Source organism: Conger conger, chromosome 17 (assembly GCF_963514075.1).
Source record: "Conger conger chromosome 17, fConCon1.1, whole genome shotgun sequence".
NCBI lineage: Eukaryota > Metazoa > Chordata > Actinopteri > Anguilliformes > Congridae > Conger > Conger conger.
Window position 1 is genome coordinate 4,759,428 of NC_083776.1, and position 12,228 is coordinate 4,771,655.

General features: G+C 49.0%; 1 protein-coding gene across 1 annotated transcript; it reads right to left on the reverse strand.

Annotated features, from left to right (window-relative positions):
- Positions 1–815: 815 nt before the first annotated feature.
- LOC133117014 (tumor necrosis factor ligand superfamily member 13B-like) lies at positions 816–10,145 on the reverse strand. Its single transcript, XM_061227074.1, has 6 exons — positions 9,419–10,145; positions 9,109–9,223; positions 6,258–6,314; positions 5,731–5,843; positions 5,242–5,392; positions 816–2,513 (listed from the first exon to the last, which is right to left on the reverse strand). The coding sequence occupies exons 1-6, from the start codon at positions 9,641–9,643 to the stop codon at positions 2,401–2,403; spliced, it is 774 nt and encodes a 257-aa protein (XP_061083058.1). The 5' UTR covers positions 9,644–10,145; the 3' UTR covers positions 816–2,400.
- Positions 10,146–12,228: the final 2,083 nt, after the last annotated feature.

Consider the following 12,228-nt stretch of genomic DNA (forward strand, 5'->3'; position numbering starts at 1 on the left):
GTGCAGGGTGAGAGAGAGAGTGTGCAGGGTGAGAGAGGGAGTGTGCAGGGTGAGAGAGGAGAGAGTGTGCAGGGTGAGAGAGGGAGGAGAGAGTGTGCAGGGTGAGAGAGGGAGTGTGCAGGGTGAGAGAGGGGGGGAGTGTGCAGGGTGAGAGAGGGAGTGTGCAGGGTGAGAGAGAGGGGGAGTGTGCAGGGTGAGAGAGGGAGGAGAGAGTGTGCAGGGTGAGAGAGAGAGTGTGCAGGGTGAGAGAGGGAGTGTGCAGGGTGAGAGAGGAGAGAGTGTGCAGGGTGAGAGAGGGAGGAGAGAGTGTGCAGGGTGAGAGAGAGAGTGTGCAGGGTGAGAGAGAGGGGGAGTGTGCAGGGTGAGAGAGGGAGTGTGCAGGGTGAGAGAGAGGGGGAGTGTGCAGGGTGAGAGAGGGAGGAGAGAGTGTGCAGGGTGAGAGAGGGAGTGTGCAGGGTGAGAGAGGGAGGGGGGGAGTGTGCAGGGTGAGAGAGAGGGGGGGGGGGGGGGGGGGGAGTGTACACTTTGAAAGATGGGGTTTTCTTTTCAGACCATGTGTGTGTCTCCGTAAGCTTCTACGGTCCCCACTGGAATTTGTCCCACTTACTTCCAGCAGCACTCCAGAGAGAGAGATATCCACACCAGCAGATGGAGGAGAGCTCCTGCTTTCCAATGCCACCCAGTGCTTGTGCTCACTAGCACCACCCAGTGCCCATCTTCATATTTGCACTCAAACGAACTCAGAAGTCAAGAAAGATACGTGGCGAACTTCAACAAGCATGAGAACAGTTATCATCACCTCAAATAATTCATCATTCTTTAAACCAATAAAACATTTTTTTTTATTTTGAGTCCATTCAAAATGATTGGTTTTAATTTTTTAAAAGTTCAGTTGTATTTGACATTCTGCAAAGACACTTCCTCTTTAGCTGAAGGGGTGGTTTTGTAAACGTGAAGCATGTATGCGAAGACGAGGTGTTCTCATTTTTAAACCGCCATCATTCATCATTTACGACTGCAGTGAGGAATATCAGCTCACTGCTTCCGCCTAGTGGCCAAATGCTCGCTACTGCACCTGTCGGACTGTCTAAAGCAGAGGTGTCCAATCTTATCCTAAAAGGGCCGGCGTGGGTGCAGGTTTTTGTTTTAGCCCAGCAGTAACACACCTGATTATACTAATGATCTAATCGTGGTCTTTAATCAAGACCTTGATGAGTAGAATCAGCTGTCTTTGTCCTGTGCTAAAACAACAACCTCAACAACCTGCACACACACCGGCTTTTTCTGGATAAGACTGGACACCCCTGATCTAAAGCTTTGTACTACCATCTACAGAATATAGCATAACACGAAATACACTGAGACGATCATTCACAGAGACATCAAAACAACCACAATATACAGTGCAGTATGTAAGTATTTGGACAGTTGGTACAGTTTCAGTTATTTTGGCTCTGTAGTCCAGCACATTGGATATGAAATTAAACAACAAAAGACTGTCAGCTTTAATTTGAGGGTATTTACACCCATATCGCATGATGGGTACAGGAACCACACCCCTTTTTATACTTAGTCCCCCCCCAATTTTATGGGACCAAAAGTAATTGGACGGTTGGCTGCTTCTCAATAGTCAGGTTTATTCAATCGCTTCCTTAGTATAGGTATAAGAAAGCTTTCAGTGTCTAGTCTTGATTCTAGGCTTTTGATGTCCTTTGGAGTCTGTTATTGGCGTTTGTCAACATGAGGCCCAGAGTTGTGCCAATAACAGCCATTACAGAAACTGTCCAAATACATACGGACGGCGCTGCAAGTGACAATCTGTTGATCGCCACACGCTATATGCAGCGTAATATCACACGCAGTGACACCACTCTACATGCAGTACACAGCGCTGCCGTTCCTGCATGAGCTGCTGGTAATAACGTGTCTTCTCTTTCGGAGTGCCATGATGTGCAAGGCCTATGAACACCGTGGGAGAATGTGACACACCGCAGAAGGCAGAGGAACAATGGGCCTGGAACCCCAGAGACACCCGGGAACAGCTCAACGTGGGAGGGTGGGCTGAAGACGGAAATATGTGATCTTTAATTTTTCATTTGACCGACTGGGCCAGGCAGAAACACCGACTTTATATTCTGCTCGCCGTGAACTGCTTTCTGGGAAAAACCAGCGACACCTCCCCCGCCAACCGACAGCAATCACACCCAGCCCAGCCACCAGCTTCCTGTGCAGCGCGCACCACTTCCCGTTCAGACGGTGAGCGGCGGTTAGAGTGCTGAACCCTGCCCCAGCCTCCCTGCCGCGCGCCTCCACCAAACACACCGCGCCTCCACCAAACACACCGCCAACACTGCTCCCAGCTCCTCCCAGCAGCGCTTCGCTGGTCGCCAGGGTAACGCGTCACGCCAGTCTGACGGCCCCGAAGAAGGTGGAGTCGCCGTCGAGCAGGATCTTGGGGGTCTTACGCGGGATCAGGAGCTCCAGGCGATCCCCCGCCTCCAGCTTCACCACCCCTGAAACGCCGGAGAACGAGAGGATGAGAGGATGAGAGGATGATCCTCTCTCTGCTCTACGACTAAAAAACCCTGTCTGCTTTAAGACACAGCGAAACAGACTAAAACCCTCTCTGCTCTAAGACAGTGAAACAGACTAAAACACTCTCTGCTCTAAGACACAGCAAAACAGACTAAAACCCTCTCTGCTCTAAGACACAGCAAAACAGACTAAAACACTCTCTGCTCTAAGACACAGCAAAACAGACTAAAACACTCTCTGTTCTAAGACACAGTAAAAATACTAAAACACTCTCTGCTCTAAGACACAACGAAACAGACTAAAACCCTCTCTGCTTTAAGACTACTTTAATAATATTAGAGTAAGTCTCTGTTCAGGACAATGTGGTTAGAAATTGCTTCATAAGTCGGCAAATTTAGTAATCTTCCAGAAACCTATATTTAGACTTAAACGACTGAGTGTCCATTCCTGCCTAACTTACTGTATGGTGGCCAGGCAAAGGTGATCTCAGTACCTGTTACACGGTTATCTTAGTAACTGACTTAAAATCACAGATGTCAAACAGCGTTGGAAAGCTCATAAGTTATATTGGTCCTCTACTGGCTAAAAGAGTACCCAATCAATACAGAATGGATTAAAGGATTAAAATGTCTTCTAATACGGGTGGGTTATTAGGCATGGCTGATATAATGCTAACCACCACTTCCCATTTGTATGCTTTTTCCACAAACAGATTGTACAAGACAATAAATGACCCCAGAATCTTGAAAGGAACATCTCTACATATAATAACAACGTCGATGTATATTTATTTCATATTTAGGAGCATATATCGACAGTAGAATTACATGGTACGATTACACAGGAATTCCTCTTGTTTATTTTGCTATTGAGTGAGCAGTATTTGACACCACTGTATTGGAATACCTTCAGGCTATTTTTTAATAGGAGGCTGGCACGAAGGGGTCAAGAACATAGAGGCATAGGGGGGATTTGATAGAGACTTTCAAATTCATTAAAGGGATTAACAAAGTGAACTATAGGCGATTCTCATGTGTTTGGTTAGCAGAAGGAGAGGGCACAAATGGAAATTGGCAAAAAAGGATTCATTCCGCACAGATATGAGGAAGTATTTTTTCACACAGAGAGTGGTCACTGTGTGGAACAGCTTGCCAGGAAATGTAGTGGAGGCAGAAACACTGGGGGTTTTGAAGACCAGGATTGATACGGTGCTGGATACTATTTAGCTCTCAGGCAAACTAAGCAGTTGGTTCACTCACTGGCAGGATTAGGCGATCATTGCTGGCTGAATGGCTGAATTGCTTGCGTTATGTTATGTTATGTTATGTTAAGTGTGTGCTAAGAAAGGCTGTGCTTCAGGGTTCCCTACCGGCCATGTAGCAGGTGTTGAAGGGGTACTGTGCTTCAGGGTTCCCTACCGGCCGTGTAGCAGGTGTTGAAGGGGTAGTGTGCTTCAGGGTTCCCTACCGGCCATGTAGCAGGTGTTGAAGGGGTACTGCGCTTCAGGGTTCCCTACCTGCCGTGTAGCAGGTGTTGAAGGGGTACTGTGCTTCAGGGTTCCCTACCTGCCGTGTAGCAGGTGTTGAAGGGGTACTGCGCTTCAGGGTTCCCTACCTGCCGTGTAGCAGGTGTTGAAGGGGTACTGTGCTTCAGGGTTCCCTACCTGCCGTGTAGCAGGTGTTGAAGGGGTACTGCGCTTCAGGGTTCCCTACCTGCCGTGTAGCAGGTGTTGAAGGGGTACTGCGCTTCAGGGTTCCCTACCGGCCATGTAGCAGGTGTTGAAGGGGTACTGCGCTTCAGGGTCTAAGCTGAGAGGACTCAGGTTCCCTACCTGCCGTGTAGCAGGTGTTGAAGGGGTACTGCGCTTCAGGGTTCCCTACCTGCCGTGTAGCAGGTGTTGAATGGGTACTGTGCTTCAGGGTTCCCTACCTGCCGTGTAGCAGGTGTTGAAGGGGTACTGCGCTTCAGGGTTCCCTACCTGCCGTGTAGCAGGTGTTGAAGGGGTACTGTGCTTCAGGGTTCCCTACCTGCCGTGTAGCAGGTGTTGAAGGGGTACTGCGCTTCAGGGTTCCCTACCTGCCGTGTAGCAGGTGTTGAAGGGGTACTGCGCTTCAGGGTTCCCTACCGGCCATGTAGCAGGTGTTGAAGGGGTACTGCGCTTCAGGGTCTAAGCTGAGAGGACTCAGGTTCCCTACCTGCCGTGTAGCAGGTGTTGAAGGGGTACTGCGCTTCAGGGTCTAAGCTGAGAGGACTCAGGTTCCCTACCTGCCGTGTAGCAGGTGTTGAAGGGGTACTGTGCTTCAGGGTTCCCTACCTGCCGTGTAGCAGGTGTTGAAGGGGTACTGTGCTTCAGGGTTCCCTACCTGCCGTGTAGCAGGTGTTGAAGGGGTACTGCGCTTCAGGGTTCCCTACCTGCCGTGTAGCAGGTGTTGAAGGGGTACTGTGCTTCAGGGTTCCCTACCTGCCGTGTAGCAGGTGTTGAAGGGGTACTGTGCTTCAGGGTTCCCTACCTGCCGTGTAGCAGGTGTTGAAGGGGTACTGTGCTTCAGGGTTCCCTACCTGCCGTGTAGCAGGTGTTGAAGGGGTACTGTGCTTCAGGGTTCCCTACCTGCCGTGTAGCAGGTGTTGAAGGGGTACTGCGCTTCAGGGTTCCCTACCTGCCGTGTAGCAGGTGTTGAAGGGGTACTGTGCTTCAGGGTTCCCTACCTGCCGTGTAGCAGGTGTTGAAGGGGTACTGTGCGTCCATGCTCTGGATGCAGCGGAACAGCGTCACGGTCCTCAGCTCGTCACCCACAACCGTCTGCTTCCTGCGGGTGATGACGTGGCCCATGGCAAACGTCTTGTCCATGTAGTAGACCTATTAAATCACAAACAATAATCATAACACCACAGACGCAGGCAATAGCGCATCAGTGCCCTGCCCATATCCGCACTCAGTGAGCACTTAGGTATTTATAAGACTTATTTTTCTGCTGCTGAAGCATATCCACCTCTCTCATTAATAACGTGTTTCTGCCCGCAGAACTGCTGCTCGCTGGATGTTTGTCAAAATCAAGAGACTGTTGTGCGTGAAAATCCCAGGAGATCAGCAGTTTCTGAGATACTCAGACCAGCCTGTCTGGCACCAACAATCATTCCATGGTCAAAGTCACTTGGTCACTGAGTGACTGTGAACAGACTGTGCATCAACCATACCTGACCGTATACGAAGTAGAACCCCTCCTCATTGACCAGGATGGTGTCATTGTCCTGCTCCAGAGCAGAGCCACGTCTCAGACCAGCCTGCCAGGGTATGGCCGTTTGGGAGTCTGAAACAAATTAGAGACGCACCCCGCCAACACACTGAACCCAGAACCCGAGCAGAACCACACCTCGCCAAACGCAGGGGAGCCGTGGTAACAGGACATGACCTCACTTCTTAAGACAGCAGTCTATTTATTTCTTTCTTCACTGATGCAGGTATTCCGCATGGGCACTCACTATGTCAGTGAACGGCAGCGATAAGGTGCACGAGAAACAAACGAACATAATTAAGTGATGTAGACGTGTCTGCGCCAAGTCGCAGTGTGGCCGGTGCTCTCCACTCTCCCCGACTCCCACAATGCACCTGGAGAGACCTCAGCCCGCTGTTTAATGAGTTTGTTTGTGAAAAGAATGTCAGTTGAGTCTTTCATGAGTAGCTCAGACGTCACAGATCTCCGTTTTGGGCAGATTCACCTTACCTTTCTCGATGAGGCTTCTCTTGCTGTCGGGCATCATGTGCAAACATGGGTGCAGCACTGCAGAGGACAGGTAAAAGGTCAAGGGTCAAGTGTCAAATCCTGCACAGGATTCCATATCAGGCCAGCCTCATATCACAGTGATAAGACTGTACTGAACCCCGGGGGGGAATGTGTCCTCTGCATTTGACCCATACAGGTTACTTAGGAGCAGTGGGCGGCCACAGTGCAGCGCCCGGGGACCAGCTCCAGCTCTGAGGCCAGAGCCTTGGTCAAGGGCAACGGCAGGAGCACACCTAACCCGACACGCACGTCTTTGAGTGTGGGAGGAAACCGGAGTACCTGGAGAAAACCCACAAACTCCATGCAGGGAGGATGGGACCTCCTTCTTGCAACGCTAGCTAACCGCTACATCACCGAGCCCCAGTTCAGGCGGGGACAGGCTCCAGCCTCCCCAACCCCGACCAGGAAGAAGCAGGTTAGACAGTGGATGGTGGGATGGAGGGATCTCCCAATGCATGGAGCTTTCATCCACTCAGCCTTCACTAGGTGCAGGTAAACATAAAATAAACACGATAATGCGTCATAATGTCAGCGAGGATAGTCATAATGGATCGCCTGTAGATGCATTACCTGCAATCATTCTCTAGGTCCTGTGGGCTGAAATGAGCCAATCACCATCAAACACAAGCGTGACACACAGGAGTCACCATGTTTGGATTTTAAGCAGGCATAAACACATTCTTGTTATAAACATATTGCAGTTGCCTCAGAACATGATTAACATAGTTAACACGGCCAGAGAGCTGCCAAAAGAAGAGCCTTGAATGAAAAACACCATTGCTTAGGAGCTGATCTGCTTAAAGAAACAGAGGCCAGTGCTCTATGCTGACAGATACTATACGCCCTGTTCCATGACTCTAGAATACTCTAGAACACTCTAGAACACTCTAGAATCTAAGGGATTTTTATTCAGACAGATGACCCCGGGGGATGATTAGATGGTAAGATTGTCTTATTGTGCCAGGCACTGCCTTGAGCCCTAACACGACCACAAAAGAAGAGAGTCTAAAACAGTGCAATGTCCCTACATGAGGGAAAGAACGCCCCCTACTGGCCAGGAGAAAACATGGCACCCAGCACGTCTCACATCAAAGTACTGACCAAGATCCAACACCGCTCAGCTTTAGCCATCAGGCAAGAGAAAAGCAAAGAACAGTCTGATTCTACAACAAACCAACCCGTCCTTCGCATAGCCAGGAACGACTCAAACTGCGGTGCTATTACAGTCAGCAAAGCATTATCCATTCCGCCTCATATTGTTCTGAATGGTTAACCGTGAGCAGAGGTTCACGAACGGCTCCAAAAATCAATCACTCCAAGCCACTGTTTCCCTAACCCCGTAGCTGCACTTCTGCAGCAAAGAGCTGAAGAGCACAGACGTGCACCGACGCACTTCCGCCCGTACGTCACTGACACACCCGTTTTGAGGAAGGGCTCCATCTATCTATGACTAATCTTCATGACCAAGTATATTTTATAAATACTGCACTCATACTGCTAAAAACATGAAGAAATCCATTGAGGTTAGGCTCTTGAATCAAAAGAGCTTTGCGGTCCACACAATGACACACCCCCTGTATATATACTGTGTATATCCTTGCAAAGAACTGCAAAAGCGCTTTCCAGATCTTGCAAATTTTGTTTGTACTGTACTCGTACCGCTATTTAACTACATGAACACTACATGAACACACCAGTGTCCTCTGTAGAACATACTATCAAGTACACACGTGTTGTGCATGCACAAGCGTCTCTTGTCCTCTTGTGCGAGGCTAGCAATTCTGGTGTACTGCAGAGCGGTGGGAATCCTTTCCCGGTCTCACAGGGTTAAAGACATACAGTCTCTCTCTCGCAGCCGTTGTGTTAAAACCGAGAAGCGGATTTCACAGAAAAACACCAAGAGGAAACGCTTTTCACAACCACATTTTTTTTTTCCTGCCGTACGCAAAACGAAGAAAAAGAAACTTATTGAGCTTTTTATTTATCTTTCTGAACAGGTCGACTGAACCAAATGGTTTTGTCATTTAAAGGTTTTGCAATTAGACTGTCTGGTTGAACGAATTACTCAGCCTTCAAATGAACACTAAGGAATAAGATCAATTATTGATCTTAAAATCACAGATGTTGTAAGACTCACTCTGTGAGCACTTTATTAGGTATTTAATACTTAAAATACCTCATGACTTCTGCTGCTGTAGCCTGTCCACTTAGAGTTATGATGCATTGTGTGTTTCAGAGATGCTCTTCTGCACAACACTGTTTTAATGTGTGGTTATTGCGTTACTGCCACCTTCCTGTCAGCTTTGACCAGTCTGGCCATTCCCCTCTGATTCTCTCATTAACAATGCATTTCTGTTTGCAGAACTGGATTTTTTTTTTTTTTTTTCACCATTCTTTGAAAACTCCAGAGACTGGTGTGTGTGAAAATCCCAGGAGATCAGCAGCTTCTGAGAGACTCAAACCGCCCTGTCTGGCACCGACAATCATCCCACGGTCACATTTCTTCCCCATTCTGATGGTCGATGTGAACATTAACCGAAGCTCCTAACCCCCATCTACATGATTGTATGCATTGCACTGCTGCCACACAATTAGCTAAATAATTACATGAATAAGTAGGTGTAATAAAGTCAAAAAGTTCCTAATAAAGTGCTCGATGAGTGTATGTGTTTATACCCGTGATTAGTTATAGGCGCACAGGCAGCAGAAAATGTCAGAACTGTGGTTGGTTGGCAGTCAGCACACTCCCCCCGTGTGAGAACGCAGGTGCGTTCCACGGACCCGGACTCACCTGTTGCAACCTCGGCCGGGTCTGCTCTCCTCTTCCGGACGGCCAGGGTGCCATGCTGCGGGTGTGCGGGGACCTTGCCAAGGCCGCTCCCCATTTCACCGCTCAGCCGCAGCCCCTGTGAATCATGGGTAATTACCTCACCCTCCTGGCGTACGTTTCAAAGCCGTTCTCATAACACGGGGGGAAATTCCGGTGCACAAAGCAGCATTGTTACGAAGAGGAACTTCACCGCCCGCGCGCAGCGGGGGTGCGGACCGTGGATTTCCCCCCCCCGGGGGGTGTGGGGTCTCGGATCGGGACCGCGACTCACCTCTCCTCCGTCCCGGGACAGCTGGGGCGCGGGACCCCGCCGGTCCTCCTCCCTCCTGCGGAGGACCTCGCCGCGAAGGGCCGCCACCTCGGCCTGGAGCGCCATGGTGTGGAGGAGCGCCAGAGCGCAGAGGGACGAGGAGGTGATGGTGAACACGGTGAGCGCCAGGACGGCTCTGGAGAGCTGCTGGGCCCCGTGCGCCGAGCCAGGAACCGCAGACGCCATGGACAGCAGCGCCGCTCGAACCCGCCAGATACCCGCCGCGCGGCTGCCAAGAACTGCGCACTGAGGGCGGCCCGCGGGACACGGCAGCGGAGAGGAGGCGCCTCACTTCCTGCCCGGGCGGACCATCTACCGGCTGCTCTCTCTCCCACACACAAAAGCAGAAGCCACGCAGCACACACACCACCACTCCCATATCACTCTCATATACACGCTCACACACACGCACACACCTCCACACACCTCCACACACACTCACACACTCTCACACACTCTCTCACACTCTCTCACACTCTCTCACACACACACACACACACACACACACACACACACATACACTCACACCTCCACACACACTCACACACACACACACACACACACTCACACTCACACTCACACACACGCACACACCTCCACACACCTCCACACACACTCACACACTCTCACACACTCTCTCACACACACACACACACACACACATACACTCACACCTCCACACACACTCACACACACACACACACACACTCACACTCACACACACGCACACACCTCCACACACACTCGCACACACACACACACCTCCATCACACTCCCATACCACACACACACACACACACACACACTCACATACACTCACACCTCCACACACACTCACACACACCTACACACACACACACACCTCCACACACACCTACACACACACTCACACACACACACACACACACACACACACCTCCACACACACTCAAATACACTCACACACACACACACCTCCACACACACTCCCACATCACCATACACACACACGCCCACCTCCACACACACTCACACACACACTTCTGCATCACCATACACACACACACACGCTTCCGTATCACCATACACACACACACACACACACACACACACACGCACACACACACTTCCGCATCATCATGCACACACACGCCACACACACGCACACACACCAAACCCTTTCGGTTAGGAAGAGGAAACGCTGGTGAAGAGGAGATTACGGGAGGTCAATCGGTTCCATCTGGTCTAAATACACAACAAGCTTCAGTAAGCGATATTCGCTGCAAAAAGGAAGAAAGATGGGGGCGTTTAATGCCCCTTTTCTGCTGCGATTTCAGATCCAGACGTGAGGCTGTGGAAAGCTGAAGCCTTGCAGAATACAGAGCGCAGAGTAAAGATTTCCTTTATGAATGGTGGACTATATACAACATTATTGAGCTTTAACAGTACTTTTGACTGGCTGTGTTAAAAGTGTTACCTCACAAAAAAAAAAAAAACTGACCTGAACATTTCGGTCCAGTGAGTCAGCCTGTTGTTGGCCTGACAAGTACTGACATGTATTGTAAGTAACTTTTGATGTAATATACTGTACGCCTTATTATATATCCGGAATAAAAAAATGGTTTTGTTTCATTAATTACTTGATAGTGTTGGTAAACGGGGTACATTTCAAAAATTTGAAATTTCAAGTTGTATCAAAGACAAAATGTACAAAAATAAAACATTACTTTTTGTCAAGCACAAAGCATACAAGCAGCTCCTCAGCTCTTTACTTCCGTTTATTGCACGTTGAGAAAGTTGAGAAAGTGTTTGAGTATCTAAAAAAGATTATTTTAAATATATAAAAATCTCACGCAGTTATGCAACAGTGTGGTGAAATGCCATGGTTACGATACACAATGCCTTCAGGACAGAGACATGGAGAGGCACAGACACACTCAGCCAATCAGGCGCACAGTCCTGTGGGTCCGCTGTCCAATCGGCATCAACGCTTCTCTGCATTCGATATCAACAATAAAAAAAAACTTTTAAAAATGAGACAATAATTATTTTAACCATTGTTTTTTTCATATGGCTACCTCGTGATTTACAATTTAAAGAGGAAAAAAAGAAAAACAGGAACAGGAACACTAAAATAAATAAAAGAAAAGATGCACCAGCCCATGACGTGAGTTTGGATCCTAAGCAGATATAAAACACATTCTTGTCAGAAACATATTACAGTTATATTATTAACATAGTTAAGAGCTGCCAAAAGAAAAAGCGTGAATGAAAGACCCCATCACATTTGAGCTGATCTGCTCAAGAGGCTAGTGCCCCCTCTGAGACCTGCATCCAGTTCTCTACACTACGGACTTGCATCCTGTTTCCTCTGTAAGACTACATGTACTGACAGACCTGCCTCCTGTTTCCTCTCTAAGACTACATGTACTGACAGACCTGCATCCTGCTTCCTCTCTAAGACTACATGTACTGACAGACCTGCCTCCTGTTTCCTCTCTAAGACTACATGTACTGACAGACCTGCATCCTGCTTCCTCTCTAAGACTACATGCACTGACAGACCTGCATCCTGTTTCCTCTGTAAGCCTACATGCACTGACAGACCTGCATCCTGCTTCCTCTCTAAGACTACATGCACTGACAGACCTGCATCCTGTTTCCTCTGTAAGCCTACATGCACTGACAGACCTGCCTCCTGTTTCCTCTCTAAGACTACATGTACTGACAGACCTGCATCCTGTTTCCTCTCTAAGTTTACATGTACTGACAGACCTGCATCCTGTTTCCTC